The following is a 17,689-nucleotide window of genomic DNA, read 5'->3' as shown; positions in this document are numbered from 1 at the left end:
CCAAAAATAATAAATTTTCAAATAGCCCATTAAAAAATTCATGTCAAATAATATTTTTTTATTAACGAAATTTTAAAATTTATTTTTAAACATTTTGAAATTAAATGTATTAAAAATATTATAAGTAAAACTAAAATATAAATAATATAAGGGAATTTTAACAGTCAATTCAATTCAATATTATATGAAAATATTCGAACTGAAACACCATATTATAAAATTACATATACTTCTACTTCAGTTCTAGTTTAGTTCTAGTTCAGTTCTAGTTCAGTTCTAGTTCAGTTCTAGTTCAGTTCTAGTTCAGTTCTAGTTCAGTTCTAGTTCAGTTCTAGTTCAGTTCTAGTTCAGTTCTAGTTCAGTTCTAGTTCAGTTCTAGTTCAGTTCTAGTTCAGTTCTAGTTCAGTTCTAGTTCAGTTCTAGTTCAGTTCTAGTTCAGTTCTAGTTTAGTTCTAGTTCAGTTCTACTTCAGTTCTAGTTTTTTTGTTTAAATTTTTAAATATTTTTCAGGTTTTCAGATCTTTATTTTTTATTTTTTGGAAAATTTTATATTTAATCGAATTTGTTATTATTTAATTTTCTTTTATTATTTAATTTTCTTTTATTATTTGTCATGAATATGACAAAATTGGTTTGAAATTTAATTTGTTTATTTGTTTTGAAAGAGATTTTTTAGAATAAATCAAAAAAAAATTTTTTTTTGAAATATGTGTTTATATTTTGAAATAAATATAAACAAATTTAAAAACAAAATATGTATTGATCAATTTAATACTTCAAAACATTCAATAAATAATATATAATTTTATATAATTAATAATATTTACAATTAGATTATGACAAAATTTCAATTTATTTACAAAAATATTCAAATAAATTATAAAAAAAATATTGATTTTGCTTAGAAATATTATAAAAATTATTAGAAAAACTTTTACAAGTTTAGCGTTTGAGAAGAAGAAATAAAAAGTGAAAATAAACAGAAAATTTATTTTTAAAAACGTTATGAAAACCTCAATTAATATGAAAAAAAAGAAATATTTTGTTAAAATGTTCATGGTGTTTTATTTATATTTGTTTTTTTTTTTTTTGATTTTTCAAAAAATAAGAAAAAAAAGTTAAAAAGTGAGTGGGTGTGGGTGGGTTGATCATGATGATGATTTTGAAAATAATAAACATGACAACAACACATATAATGAAAATAATAAAAATTTTCTTTTTTAGCTTTTTTTTAAATAAAATTTAAAAAAAAATGAAAAAAAAAAACTGAAAAACGGATGTTGAGAACAATGAACGAATGAACATATTTGATTAACTACGAGCCAAAATAATGAATTAATGAAGAATTTTTTTATTATTGAAAAAATCTATATTGTTGTCTGTTTTCATTTAATAATTTTATTAATTTACTCACTAACACTTAAGCAGTTTTCAAACAAGCAAGAGAGAGAGAGAGAGTAAGAGAGCAAGTAACATTTTGTTTATATTTAAAGCATTAAAGTGTATTAGTGTGTGTGTGTAGCTGTTTGTGTAAGAGTAGTTGCAAAATTAAGTGATCGAGAAAAACCTGCAGATTTATTTTTGTTGTTGCCAAAAAAAAAAGCTTTTGGCCAACAGGAAAAACTTTTATGGTATGAGGTGTGTATGTGTGTAAATGTTTTAGTTGTCTGAGTATTGGTGAACATATAATTCTGTCGAATTTTTATAAAAAAAGCGAGTGATATTGGTGAAGCAAAATTTTAAACATCAGCAGTTTGAAAAAATTCTTCGTTGAGGATAGAACGCTATATTTTAGGGAGTAATTAAAAGTAAGAAAAATTTAAATTTTCTTTTTAAAACAAATATTTTTTTTGAAATAAAATTAAAACAAAACTATTTACAAAAGGAATTTATTTACAAAAAATAACAAAATTTCAACAATAAAAGTGTAAAAACATCAAAATATTTTTACAAAATTTTGCTAAAAAAAAAGTGAATTGAAAATATAATAAAAAGTAAATACAAGAACAAAAAGAAAAATACCGAAAAAACGCAAAAATTTGAAAGTGTTTGTAAACAATTTAAAGAAATGAAAGACAAAATATAAGAAAATTTATAAAAAAAAATTAAGAAAATTTCAAGATTTTAAGAAATTTTTTATAAAAATATAACAAAATCTTTAAGAAATTTCCGAATTTGAAATCTACAACAAATAAAAAAAGAAATTATTATATAATCATAAGCGATCGATCAATTTTATGAAAAACAAGAACAATATTTTAAAAAGTGTCATATATATTTCTTTAAATATAACCTAAAAAGACTGCTAAAGACAAAATATATAACGCTGATGATCATAATTATAAATAGACTTGGAAATATGTTATTTTTTTTTTTAAATATTAAAAGATTATGAAACCTGCAAATTTTAGTGTGAAAAAAATCTTTTAAAGAAAATTTTTTAAATTTTTAAAAACTTAGATGTCATATAAAATATTTGGATTTACCAACAGTTTTTCAAAAAAACTTTTAGAAAGGAAAAAAAAAAACAAATGGTTCATCAAAATTATGTGAAATACAATTTATAAAAAATTTATTACTAAAGGGTTATTCTGTAACTCGATTCGAAAGGACATATTTTCGAAATTCCATGTAAAATACCTTATACGGCGTAAAATAATGTTTTAAACTTTAATAAAAAAATTCTAAAATATTAGTTATTTAATTTTTTTCCATAATAATTTAATATTTGAAAATTTTTTGAATTTTTTTTTTAAATTTTTTTCGAATTTTTGAAAAATTATTCAAATTTTTGAAAAATTGTTCAAATTTTTTTAAAATTATTCGAATTTTTTTTTTAAATCTCTTAAGTCTTTAAAAATGTTGTACTCTTTTCAATATTTGTGTTCGAACTTATTCAAAATGTTGTAATTTTAAACATGTTTGAACATTTTCTTATATTTATTTTATGTTTTTGAAATGAATGATTAAATATTTCGAAATTTAAAATAAAAAAATGTTTTTGAGTTTTTTCTTACGAAATTTTCTTGAATTTTTGAAAAGTATGTTATTAAATATTTCGAATATTTAAAATTTTTTTAAAAATTTTAATTTTTATATTTTTTCAAATTTTAAATAATTTACAGATTTTCAATATTTTTCCAAAAATTTTTGAAAATTTTTCATGTTATCTCAGACATTTTTTCGATTTTTTGTTATAAAATATTTTAATTTCTTAAAAAATTGCTTAAAAATCTTTAGATCGAACAGGTTTGAAATATTAAAATTTTTAAATTTTTTGTATTATACTTTTTAAATTTTTTCGAGTTTTTAAAAATTTTTTCAAATTTTTATTTTTTTCCAAATTTATTAAATATTTTTTGTAATTTATATTCTTTTTTAAGTTTTGAAAATTTTTTCAAATTTTTATTTTTTTTCCAAATTTATTATTTTTTTTTTTGTAATTTAAAAATTTTTGGAATTTTTGAAATTTTTTTAAAGATTTTTATTTATTTTTTTTTGGAATTTTCAAAATTGGATTTTTTAATTTTTTTTTTTTCAAAACTGTTCGGAATTTTCATTTCATTTTTGAATTTTCAAAATTGTAAAAATTTCTTAAAGTTCAAAATTTTTGGCGAAATTTTGAAATATTTTAAATTTTAGAGTTTTTCACTTTTTGAAATTACAAATTGTTTTAAGAATTTTTGAAAATATTTTTCGATTTTTTTCAAAATATAGATTTTTTTTGGAATTCATTGCAAATTTTCAAAGTTTTTGCTTCGATATGTTGCAGATTTTCAAATTTATTCCATATTTTCGATTATTATCTTTAAAATTTTCAATATTTTTCGATTTTTAATCAAATATATAGAATTTTTAGAAGTGACTCCTATAGTGTTAGTGTTATAGACCACCAGTTATGAGGTTATAACTTCGATTCCGCTCCAGAGCCTCTTCTAAAAGAATGCACAACAAACCCGAATAATTGTCTATAGTATTGTATGGGATCGAACTAAAAAACATACTAAGAGCTTTTTTGAATTTGAAAGTTTAAACTTTAAACTTTAGTATTCGAAATTTTGAAATATTAAATTATAAAAGTTCATTAAAAGAAGTTTAAAATGTTCAAATTTTTCACAATTGATAATAAATAAAATATCATTATTATAAAAATCTAAGCTTTTTTCTAAACTTTTCGAAAAAGCTTTTTTGGAATTCTAAACCAAAATACAATTCACATAATTCTGTAATAAATCATCCATTAACAACAAAACTAATGCTTAAGCAAAACGTCAACAACAAATACGAAACATTTCTTCTATTCAAAAGTTGTTGCTGCTGTTGTTGATGCTGTTGTTGATGCTGTTTCTTGCTGCGCTGCACACTGCTCAAGGACATTTAAAAATAACTGAAAATTTTAGCTAAAGCTAGTGTGAAAAAAAACACAAAAATTGAAAAAATATACAAAAAATTTAAAACAACAACAAAATAGAAAAAAATACAAATTAAAGAAACGCCAAATTTCAGACATTTCTATTTCATATTCGTGCTAAAAAAAACACAAATTAGAAATGAAAATTTACTCTCTCACACTAATACAAATCTTAAAATATCCTCACTTACACAACTACAGAGACACTTACTTACTCATTCAGTCTTTTTGTGTTTTCTTAAAAAAAGGGGGATTTCGAAATCAACAACTTTATCATACACTCAAGAAATTGCGTCAGTTGTCGTTGTGTCATCGCAAAAGATCGATCGTTTTGCTTGCCGCAGACAATATTAAGTTTTTTTTTCAAGAATTTCAGTTTCTATCGTTCTTGTTTCTTTCAAACGACTCGTGTGAGTGATTAACCATCAAGTATTTATTTTATTTATTTTCAAACAAGTGCAGAACAAAAAAAAAAAAAAAAATGGAATTTATTTTTAGTGTCATGATCTTGTCGTGTTAACCAAGCATTTCTATATATTCTTTATTGTGAAAATGTGAAAAATTGGAACACAGATAAAAAATGTTCACAAAAAAAATCTCACTTTGGAATTAAGTGAAAGTGCTGTCAGTTTGCTACTCATTCAAACAATATTCAAATAATTGCTAAACAATTCAATGCACTTTGTACTTTAGAAATTTGGCTAAAATGGTTGCAATACAATGTTTGCAGCGGGCCAAATGGAAATGTTTAAGAATTTGTGTGAAAGAAAAATTTACATATAATGAACTTTGTACTTTATGTAGTGAGAGAAATTATTGCCATAGATTCGATGAGAAATTGTGTAAAGTCAATACTACTTGAAATTCAATAAAAGCTTTTCGAAAATTAAAAGCTTTTTATGGAAATTATAATAGTTTATATTTGTTTAAAATATTAGAAAAGCAAAGCAAAAAAAGAGCATTTTTGAAAGCTTCAGATCAATAAGCTTTTTACAAACTAAAGCTTAAGAAGATTTTTTATCGATCTTAGCAAAACCTCTTAAAGTGTCAACAAAGCTTTTCCAGCTAAAGTTATTCAAAAGCTTAAGTTTTTTTCCAAATTTTATTAAAGCTTTCTGAGAATTTTAAAAGTAAAGTCTTCCATATTGTGTATATTCTCTAACTGATTTTATAAAACGTATAATTATTTAAGCTTTATGTTAAATTTGTTAAAGCAAGCTTTTAAAAAGCTTAAGTTTCAAAAGTTTTATAAGCTATGCAGAAAGCAGAATACTACGATATTATAAAACGTTTGATAAACAGTGTAGAAAGCTGAAGACTATGATTTTATACAATTTACATAATCTAAGAAAGCTTTTTAAAAGTTTGGGAAAGTTTTTTATAAAGCTTTAGAAAAGCTTATAAGTCTTACTTATAAGCTTACTGAAGAAAGCAAAAGACTATATACGATATAAAATTAATAGCTCCTCAAAGCTTTTAAAAAGTTTTAGTTTGATAAATTTAAAGTTTAAGGGCCTGCGAAAACAGCAGAACGGTATTGTAGACACATATCTAACAAGTCTTTAAGTTAAGCTTTTGGAAAGCTTTAGTTTATACAACATATTTTAAAGTTTAATTAAACAAATTCAGAAGCTTTCACAAAAGTTTTTAAGCTCTCAAGTTCTAGAAGCTTGAGTTGAATAAGTTTAATCTTTAGAGTAGCTGCGAAGGCAGTAGAACATAACTGTTGACAAATTTTTAATTAAAACTTTGTTTAAAATCAATATTTTAATTGAGCTTTTGAAAAGCTTTATTTGATACAACAGTTATTTAAGAGTCCTATTAAGAGTCCTAAAAATTGTAAAATAAGAATAATGGGCTTGTAAAGCTTTTTTAAAACCTTTGGATAATATCTTTTTTTAAGGAAATTGAGTTTCCAAAAGCTTTAGTATTTAAAGAAAGAAAGCTTTAGTATTTAAAGAAAGAGAAAGAAGAATGATATTTAAAATCTTTAAAGTTATTAAGTGTTTACAATATATTGGTTTATTAAACTTTAGCTAAATATTTAAAAAAGCTTTTTGTCGTCTTAAAAAGTTTACAATAACTATTCCTTAAAAGTTTTGTTTAAATTTTAATACTATAAATAAATGTATTTGCTGTTTTCACATTATTAATAATTTTCATTTTCATTTTTCTTTACTTTAATAGCGAACGAGTCCTTAATTAAACGAACTTTTTACGCTTAAAACACACACACACAAACAAATCGATCAAGATGTTCAAGAACCATTTGGAAATGATTGGTCGCAACGAGAGCCCCAGCAAGAAGGCTAAGTTCTGGCAATCCTACATCAGATCCTTGAAAGGTAAGTTGTAAACTTGTATGACAAAATAAAAAAGACGAACAAAGTATTAAGCAAAAGCTAAAAAAGCTTAGCAAACTTTAGGAAAACTCGTGGCAAATAAGAAGAAGAAAAAACTTTAGGGAAATTAAGATTAATAGATGTGTTTAAACTTTTAGAGGTAAATACTGAACTGATATACAAGAAGCTTCAAGAGAACTTAAAAAAGTGGCGGTTTATAACTGTGAATAGTTAAAAGCTTTCACAAAGCTTTTCTTTAAGACCTTAAAAGGTTTATTTAATATGAACCTAAAAGGATAAGTTTACAAACTTTATGGATGACTGTTTTAATATAAAAAACAGAAAGAAAGCTTAACTTAACCTTTACGATTTAACAGAAGGAGCAAAAGCTTTTCTTAAAAGGCTTTAGAATGTATTTTAATAAAGAGCAAACCTTTAGAAAGAGAGTATTCATTTAAAAACAAAAAAAGCTTAACTTAATTTATACGATTTAACAGAAGGAGAAGAAGTTCTTAGAAAGCTTTTCTTAAAGAGATTAAAGCGTTATTTAACAAGTTTCAGAAAACTTTTCATAAAAAGCTTAAGGAACAAGAAAGAAAAGGTTTAGAAACCTAAAGGCATACTGTTTTTATATAAAATAGAAAGAAAGCTTAACTTAACTTATATGATTTACAGAATTAAAAAAAAGCTTTCAGAAAGTTTTTGTTAAAGAGCTTAGGAAAGGCAATTTAATAAGGAACAATCGAGAAAACGCTTTGAAACCTAGAGAAAGACTGTTTTTTATATAAAAACAGAAAGAGAACTTAACTTATAAAGCTTTAAGAAAGCTTTTCTTAAAAAGTTTAAAAAGACAATTTAATAAGGAAAAGACATTTGTTTTCATATAAAAATCGAAAGAAAGCTTAACTTAAATATACGATTTAAGAAAGCTTTCTAAAGAAATCATTGTAAAGGGAGTTAAAAGGGTTCTTTCTTAAAGTTAGAGAACAAATTTTTAGAAAAGATGGCATAAACTAAAGAACTTTTTTATTTTGTTCTTGTTTGAAAAGTTTTTAAAAATATTTTTCCTAAATCACTGAAATTTTCATTTCCAAATGTGTATCAATTTGAAATTCTTCTCTTCTCTGTTCAAAAACCCATTAGCAAATTCCATTTAAACTACTCTACTAATCCAAATATTTGATACTTTAAGATTTTTTTTTCTTATTTTGTATTCATAACCTAAAAAAAATAAAGAAAACACAAACAGAAATCTCAATATAAATTTAAATTTTCTGCAATTTCCACGAAAAATAAAATTAAGAATATTTAGTACAGTTTTTCGAATGGTATTTTGATTAACGCTGGCGAAAAAAAAATACAACAAAAAGTAAAAAAATTATATACAAAAAATAAATTGTATAATTTTGGCAAAAAGCCAATGAAAGAAAAAAAAAATAAACTGTTTCAATTTCAAATACGTAAAAACACTTAAATATATAAATTCCAAAAACAAAAGAATTAAACGTATTGAAAAAATGTTTAAATCAAATGACGTAAAATATATATTTAAATTAGACTAAAGAGGAAATAGATGGGAGCAAAAAAAGGGTGGAAAGGTGTAGCAGAGGGAGAAGAATGAATTATTGCAAATAAAATTTTTTTTGAAAATAAATAGTATCAAATTTTGTTATAAAAAAAACAAAATTTTTTTCATTTAAACAAGATTTTAATTTGTTAACGTTTACGTTACGTAAAGACTAAAGTCGTTTTAAGAAGATTATTTCCGAAATTTTTGATTTGAAAATTACTTTATAATAACGTTTTTAAACTCTAATGTTACTTGAAAATATTTTTTTTAAAATTTTCCACATTTAATACTCTACCCACCCTTAGTAATCTAAAGAGTAGACTCTTCAACAAAACAATATTTACTGCAAAATCACAAAACTAATAAACAATTATTTAGTTATTAACCTCTACTCAACAAATTTGTTTTATTTTAAACACAAATAACCAGCCTTTTGCTACATTTGACACTCTACTTTACCTTAGTAATCTAAAGAGTAGACGATAAAAAAACAAAACTTAACTCAACCCAATAGATTTTCTTTTTAGTAACTAAACTCCAAAATAACGTCTTTAAACTCTTATGTTATTTAAACATTTTTCAAAAATTTTCCACATTTAATACTCTACCCAACCTTAGTAATCTAAAGAGTAGACTCTTCAACAAAACAATATTTACTGCAAAATCACAAAACTAATAAAAAATGTTTTAGTTATTTATCTCCCCCCTATAAAAATTGTTTATTTTAAACACATATAACCAGCCTTTTGCTACATTTACCACTCTATTACCCCTTAGTAATCTGAAAAGTAGACGATAAAAAATCAAAAATAAACTCGAACCAATATAACTTTTTTTAGTAAATAAACTCCAAAATAACATCTTTAAACCCTAATATTACTTTAAAATATTTCAAAAATTATCCACATTTGATACTCTACCCACCCTTAGTAATGTAAAGAGTAGACTCTTCAACAAAATCATATTTACTTTAAAATCATAAAAATAATAATAAACAATTATTTTGCTATAACCCTTACGCGAATAAAAAATCATATAACCAGATTTTGCTACATTTTCAACTCTATTACCCTTTAGTAATCTAAAGAGTAGACGATAGAAAAAACAAAACTAAACCCAATAGATTATCTTCTTAATTGCTAGAAATTCTTTTTTAAATTATTTCGAAGTGTAGCATGGCTTTAGGCTCTACACTAAAGATTTTAAGTTATTTTAAAACATATGACACTATACTAGTCCTTAGTAAACTAAAGAGTAGACAACCTTAGAAAACTAAACATAATGGTAATTCCCAAAAAATAACTAAAAAAATTAATGGAATTTAGTAAAACTAAAAGCTTTAGGCTGTAAACTAAAGAATTCTAGTAACTTTAAAACATTTGATACTTTAGGTTGTCCTTAGTGATCTTTAACACTTTACTATCCCTGGGTAAACTATGTAGTAAATACACTATTTAAAAGGAAATTTTTACACTTTTTTGTAAAAAATTTATGTACAATTTTTATTAAATTCCCACAAACACTTTAAACTAAGTTTCAAATCTTTTAGTAAATATAAAACTGTTTGTTGCTTAAGAACCCCTTGGTAATCAATAGAGTAGACAGACTAATAAAAAGTATCAATATAAAAGAATTTAAAAAAAATCAAAAAATATTTATAAAATTAACAAAATGTAGGTTTTAAATAGTATACTTAGAACGTTTAGTGACAGTAAGGCATTTGTCACTTTATCAGCCTTTAGTAATCTAAAGAGTAGACACTTATACAAACAGGAAATTTCTCTTTAAGTCTTACGAATATTTATATATTTGTTTAAATATTTTTCTTCAAAATATTTCAAAAATTCTTCTTTTTGATAAGAAAGGAAATTCTTTTATCACTTAATTTTGAACTTACATAAACGTACAAATTTACGTAAACGTAACGTGACGTAATCATATTAGTTAAAATGACATAATTCAAAAAAAATTTAAATAAAATATTAAAATTTGTTTAAATTTAAATTAAAAAAATCATTTTTTATATCAATTAATATTTTACATAATTACTTCTGACGTAACTTAAGCATACGTAGTTACGTTGTAATACAATTTTAAGAAAATTTTTAAGTAAATTTTAATTTTTTTTAAATTTAAATTAAAATAATAGTAAAGTATGTTATAACAAAGTTTTTCTGATTAGCTAGTACGTAACGTAAGTTTACGTTATAGCAATAAATTAAATTTCTGGTTAATTTTGTTATTAAAACTTAAGAAACTAAATTTCTTTGAAGGTTTGTCAATCAAAAATCTTACAATTTCTTAACTTAAGGTAACGTAACCCTGCGTTAAATGATTTACGTAACGTAATGTTAAACGTTTTTGGAACATTTTTTTTTATTTTTTTTTCTAAATATATATATATATTTATCACAGCAAATTCAAAAATTCTTAGGCTTTACTTAAATCGCTATTACGTAACGTAAGTTTATGTATTGGAAATAATTGGATTTTCTTGCAATTTTGCTAATAAAAACAAACAAATAAACTTTTTTTAAAGATTATGTTTACAAAAACTTTAAATTTTCTTAACATAACGTAACTTTTCGTTAAACCACTTACGTAAGGTTACGTTATTTTTGTTTTTTTTTTTGAGAGAAATTTTTTAAATTTTATTTTTGGTTTTAAAATCTATTTTCATCACAGAAAATTCTAAAAATTTAAACGTATAGTCACCCAATTTTAATGTCTGTCTGGTAGGAAAATAATTTTTTTGTTTTTGCTTTTTATACGAGACAAAATAAATAGAACTTTTGCGCTTAAGAAAATAGGTAGTGACAAGTTTTAAATTAAGAACACAACTGATACGTTTAAAAACAAATACAACAAATAAAGTCTCTAATATTAAGCATCATTAAAAGAGAACAAAAAAAATTTTAACTCATTTAATAATCTTTCTTTTTTTGTATTTTTTTCATTCCAGGATCTGAGGATATCCGTGCCCATGAGACTCCTAGAGCTTCTCGCCCTTACAGCTCATACTTAGATTCTCCTGCCACATACAGGAGCATCTTTGATGAGCCTGCTACCGCCAACGAGCGTGTACAGTCTCATGGCTACAGATATTTGCCCGTCAGCAGAGACACCTATGGCTATTCTCCACGTGCCATCTACGATCATCATTACAGCAGAACAAGTAAGTTGAAGTTTTCAAAACTTTTTTCACGTTAAAGTTATATATCAAAAAAAGCTTTTTAATTTAAATCCTTTTTGAAAAATTTCAAACAGCTTTCAAGCTTTCTTTTTTAACATAAACACATTTTTTTTAATAAAATATAATAACATTTTTAAAACATCTCGACATTAAACATTAAATTCATTTTTATGTATTAATTACATTTTGAACCCTTGGTAAACTAGAGAGTAGTCACCCAATTAAAAATTAAACTAGTAAAAGTTTTGAAATTTAACTAAATATGTTTTATTTTAATTGTTTTCGTATACGAGCTTTACGTAGTAATCTAAAGGCTTCTTGCAAACTTTACAGAAGTTGTCACTTTATCAGCCCTTAGTAAACTGAAGAGTAGACACTTTTGCCAAACTGAATATAATAGTAATCTTTATAATTAATAATCATCAATACAAATTTATTGAACTGATGGCTTTATATAGCATTTAGTAGCATTAGTAGCATTTATATAGCACTCAGTATGTTTTAGACTTTTGTCACTTTATCAACCATTTGTAAACTATAGAGTAGACACCTTAATAAAACTAGAACTAATAGCAATTAAAAAAACCTATTCTTAGAATTGCCTTCAAATGTAATTTTTATAGAGTAAAACTAACTAAAACTAAAACTCTTAGTAAGCTGAGAACATTGAACACTTTACCAGTCCTTAGTAAACAAAAGAGTAGACACTCGCACACTAAATTATACAAATTTTTATTATAAAATATTAAAAATTTAAAAAATTTTCTAAAATATAAGTTTAACATAGCACATTTTTGACTTTACTAGTCCTTAGTAAACAAAAGAGTAGACACTCGCACACTAAATTATACAAATTTTTATTATAAAATATTAAAAATTTAAAAAATTTTCTAAAATATAAGTTTAACATAGCACATTTTTGACTCTTTGTAAAATGGAAACGTTTGACGCTTTATCAGCCCTTAGTAATCTAGAAAGTAGATACCCTTAAAAACGAAGACTCTCAGGAATTCTTAAAAATATTTTGAAAAAAATCTTAAAATTTTTTCAAAATGTCTTCAATAACACAGTAATTTAAACTTTAGAACATTTGCCACTTCATTAGTCCTTAGTAAACAAAAGAGTAGAAACTCCCACTAATATGAATCTAATAGCAAATTTCATAAATAATTAACAAAAATATCTTGAGTATCAGAAAATATAAGCTTTACTTAGAAGATTTTGACTCCCAGTATGTTTGAAACGTTTGACACTTTATTAGTCTTTAGTAAACAAAAGAGTAGATACTTCCACAAATATGAATCTAATAGAAACATTTAGAAATAATTAACAAACATGTATTGAATAGCCCAAAATATAAGCTTTACAAAATAGTTTTTTGCTTTCCAGTAAGTTTGAAATCTTTGACCCTTTATCAGTCCTTAGTAATCTAGAGAGTAGATACCCTTAAAAAACGAAAACTATAAGGAATTCTTAGAAAATAATAAAAAAAAAACATTCTTGAAATTGTTTTAAATTAACTTTTTTGTATAGTAATTTAACGCTTTGTGAAAAACTTTATGACATTAACTACTTTATTAGTCCTTAGTAAACAAAAGAGTAGATTATTCATCAAATATTAATCTCATAGAAGTTTTTACTTATAACTAAAAAACAATTATTAATTTGCCTAAAATAAAGGCTTTTTATAGTAATCTAAAGACTCTTAGAGAGTTTGAGAACTTTAAACACTTTATCAACCCTTAGTAAACTAGTCGGTAGACATTTCAAAAAAAATTTAAAAATTCTTTAAAATAACTAAAAACTAATCTTTAAATAGCACTTAAATATATAGTTTATTCAGTTAATTAAAACCTTTTAGCTTTTTTCAAAATATTAAACACTTTACTTGTCCTTAGTAAACAGAAAAGTAAACACTTTGATAAAAATTTATCTTAAAGAAATTTAAGAAATTTTTAAGGTTTTAGGTTAATATTATTTCAATTATTTGTTTTAAAAATATTACGTCAATTATGTTTGCTTTTTTTGTTGTTATTATTTAATATTTTTTTAATAAATTATTTTTATTTATTATATTGTTTATATTATAGAAAAAAAATGTTTTTGTTTTTTTTTATTAGAAAAGCTTTTTCTTGATTGTTTATTTTTGTATACAAAATTTGGTATAAAATTTCATTAATAATAAATAGTTTTTTTCTTTTTCTGCTTATTTAAAAATTTTCTCAATTTTATTATAAACAAAATTTATAAAAATAATAAACAAAAACAAAATATATAAAAATTTCTTAAAATACATATGCAAATTAATAAAGAACATACACACACACCTTTGCAGAAATAAATATCAGATATCGAACATATATATATGGATACACCTATACATTTGAACATATATGTGTTTTGCCAAAAAATTTTTTCTAAACATAAATTTATATTGTTTATTAAACATATATAGAAAGAGAAAGACAGAGAGAGAGCAAAAGAAAAAAAGCTTTTTAAAAAAAAAAAAGTTTTCACCAAAATCTTTATAATTTATGACTGAAAATTTTTATAAAGAAATTAGATTTCAAATGCTAAAATTTTCAGTGGGCGTTAGCTGTGAAAGATCAAAAAAAAAAAAAAAAACTTTCAAGGTTTATGTTACTTGAGATTTTTTTTATAAACTTAATAATAAAATTTATTTACTAGCAGATCATTTTGTTGTTGTTTTAAATATAAAAACAAATTTTGAAATTTTTTTTCACAGATTTCAATGTTAAACAAATATACCTTTTTATTTCATAATTTTAAATTAGAAATGACTTTATAATGCGAAACATATGATAAAACAAACTTTGCTTTTGGCACCTTGCTAGTCCTAAGTAATCCATGGAGTGTATAGTCGAACAAAATGAAATCGTAAATAAACTTTTAAAAGTAATTAAAACATATTAAAAGTAATTTCAAAAAAAAAATCTAATAAAAAATCTAATCTAATAAGTTTGAGATATTAAACACTTTACCACCTTTAGGTAAACTAGAAAGTAGACACACGTTTATAAAAGTTTTTATTAAACTCCTTTTATTAGAAATTTTAAGTATTTCCAACCAACTACTCAAAAAGTTACTTTATCTAGATGATCAAAATCTTTTTAATAAATTTTAAAGCATTTGATACTTTTTCACCTCTAAGTAATCTAAAGAGTAGACATAAAATCAAAACTGAAACTTAAAGAAACTTTTAAACTATCACTTAAATATTTAATACATCTTAGTTTTTAAACATGTATGTGAAACAACAAGCTGTTATACAGACTTTTATCAATTGTGAGTAATTGAACACTTTTTCTACTCCTAGTAATCTAAGGAGTAGTTATTTGAAACATTACAAATCACAGAATATATAGAAAATTTTCAAAAATTTTAGGTTTATTCCACCAAAATAGTGACTTAGCTTAGCATTTTAAAGACTCTTTTATAAGTTTCAAACATTTGTCACTTCACTAGCCCTTACTAATTTATAAAGTAGACACTCGATCAAAACTAAATCTAATAAAAACTTTTTAATACAAATGAAAGGTCATAAAAGGATTTCTTTAATATATTTTACTCATAAAAAACTAAAGATTCTTAAATAAGTTTAAGAAACTTGTCTCTTAAGCATCCCTACCAACCCTTAGTAATCTACAAAGTAGTCACTCGATAAAAACAAAATCTCATAAAAAAGTTTTCAATACAAATGAAAGTCAATCAAAGAATTTCTTTAACGTATTTTACCCACTAAAATCTAAAGATTTTTAACTTAAAGACACTTGTCTCTTAAGCACCCCCTAGTAATCTATACAGTAGCCACTTGTTAAAAAAAAAGAATTTTATATAAATTTCTTAAAAGAATTTGAAAATTTTAGTGAAAATTAGCTAAATTATTGGCTTTCCTTAGAATTGTAAAGATTTTTAATAAGTTTAAGGCAATTAACACTTTATCATCTCTCAGTAAACTACAGAGTAGATAGTTGTTGAAAAATGTATTAAATGGAAACTTTTAAAAATAATCTTTTTATAATTAATGCTTTATAAAGATTCTTAAAGACTCTAATTAATTTCTTCAAGACTTCTAGTAACTTAAGAGCAACTTGTCTACTTTATTACCGCTCGGTAACCTAAAGAGTAGATAGCTAATAGAAAATTAAACAAACAGATAGTTTAAACAAATATTTCAAATTTTTCTATAAATTTTTCGTTTAACATATATTATGTCGTTTGTCGATATTCTTTAAAATATTTTTAACATCATTTACTTGAGACTTTTCTAGTTCTTTGTAGTCTAAACAGTAGACATTTCTTAAAAAATCAAATTTACCTAATAAAATAGCTGGAAAATTTTCTAATTATTAAGGCAATTGCTAGTGTTTTCTTTTGGGAGGAAAATATATTCGTTTTTTTTTTAATATTATACACTTTTCGAAACATTGGTAATGTAGAGTGTAAACAACACATTCAAAAGCCAAAAGTAGTTAATACTTAAGAACTTTTTTTAAACTTTATGTTAGTACTTTTTTAAGGTCCTTTTTTGTAGTGTTTTTATTTTGGTACTTTTCTATAATTGTACTTCTAAGAAAGTACTTTTTTAAAAAAAAGTACTTTAAAAAAAGTACTTTTTTTATTTTAGTTGAAAAATAGGAAAAAATCTATAAAAATATGACATTTGAATTAGAAAGGTTTAAAATGGTGCTTTTTTAAAAAGTAATTTCTTTTAAAGTAATTTTCTTTAAAAAAGTACTTTTTTATTTATTTAATAAAAAATTTTGAAAACAAAGATTTTTATAAAAATATTAGATTATCAAAAACAAAAAAATCCTAATAAATCTGTTTCCAACTAAATATGAAATATCCCTTTATAACGGGATTATTAAAAATACCTACAAACCCACACACACACAGACAAATATTCTCAAATACTTTTCTTTATATTTTCCCAACCCAGCTAAAAACCCAACAGATATATTTCCCAAAAAAAAAAATAATCTAAAAACAGAAATATTAATAAACTATATAAATTGTTTTTGTTCTTTTTTTTTTCTTTCTTTACAAAAACAAAATATCGATGCAGAACATTAAAATTAAAAGAAAAAATATCTATATTTAAAATTAAAAAAAAAAGAAAACACCAAAGAACTAATGTTTTTTAGCTGAGAGATTATATGTAACTGTGTGTATATACATACATATGTATATATGTATTTAATGTGTGTCTAACTAATCAAGCAGTTTTGGGTCATCTAAAAAGTCAAAAAAATAAAATAACCAAAATGTTATTAATAATAGATGTTTACGTATCAAAATCACAAATTATAAAAGAAAAAAACCAATAAAAACAGCAGTCAACCTATAGATATTAAATCTGTTACAGAAAAAAAAATTTAATGTATTTTCTAGCAAATATTAATAAATTGTTATTTAAAAAAAATATAACTAAAATCTTCTATGATTCATTATTTAGGTTATTTTCTTTACTTTTTTTTAAGGTTTCATTTAAAGCATTTCGTTAACGTTCATTTGTTTCAATTTTTGCATATTTTTCAACTCATGCTTATGCCTTTTTAATACTTTTTTTCTAATTTTACAAAATTTGCTAATATTTTTCTCTTTTTTTTTCTTTATTTAATTTGCTTTAAAAAAAACTACTTATAACTGCTTTTTATCCTCTATGCCTCACCCACCCTGCTTTTTAAATGGTAAATTTTCTTCTTTTTTTGTTGCTTTATTTGCTTAAAAATTATTTTGATTTTAAACTGCTGCTAATACCGAGAGAGAATTGCTGCTGCTTAAGCTAAAGTTTGACAAAATTTTTTTAATTCAATTTTTTTTCTGCTACAAAATTGTAAGTTTATTTATGACAATAAACTTTTTTTAATAGTGCTAAGTTTGGTTTTAATGGTTTTATTTTTTTCAATAATTTTCCAGTTCCAGCTAACTACGATGCAGAGAAGGCCTGGAATGATCATTTGAAGCGTATGCAAGAAATTGAACGCAGGTAATTATGAAGTTCCAAATAGTTTAATTCTAAATCTAATTTAGCTCATTTCCAGTTCAGTTCAGTTCTAGTTCAGTTCAGTTCAGTTCTAGTTCAGTTCTAGTTCAGTTCTAGTTCAGTTCTAGTTCAGTTCTAGTTCAGTTCTAGTTCAGTTCTAGTT

General features: G+C 23.2%; 1 protein-coding gene across 1 annotated transcript in view; it reads left to right on the top strand.

Moving 5' to 3' along the window:
- The first annotated feature begins 1,654 nt into the window (after positions 1-1,654).
- The window catches only part of LOC111678239, a 27,265-nt gene continuing 11,230 nt past the window's right edge, over positions 1,655-17,689 (top strand). The window contains exons 1-5 of the mRNA XM_046947986.1: positions 1,655-1,808; positions 6,599-6,756; positions 11,286-11,498; positions 17,460-17,529; positions 17,574-17,583. Coding sequence (XP_046803942.1) covers positions 6,666-6,756; positions 11,286-11,498; positions 17,460-17,529; positions 17,574-17,583 — 384 coding nt within the window. The 5' untranslated portion in view covers positions 1,655-1,808; positions 6,599-6,665. The remainder of the gene's footprint in view (positions 1,809-6,598; positions 6,757-11,285; positions 11,499-17,459; positions 17,530-17,573; positions 17,584-17,689) is intronic.

Source organism: Lucilia cuprina, chromosome 4, assembly GCF_022045245.1.
Source record: "Lucilia cuprina isolate Lc7/37 chromosome 4, ASM2204524v1, whole genome shotgun sequence".
Lineage (NCBI taxonomy): Eukaryota > Metazoa > Arthropoda > Insecta > Diptera > Calliphoridae > Lucilia > Lucilia cuprina.
The sequence above is the reverse complement of the archived record's forward strand: the minus strand, read 5'-3'. Positions and strand labels throughout refer to the sequence as shown.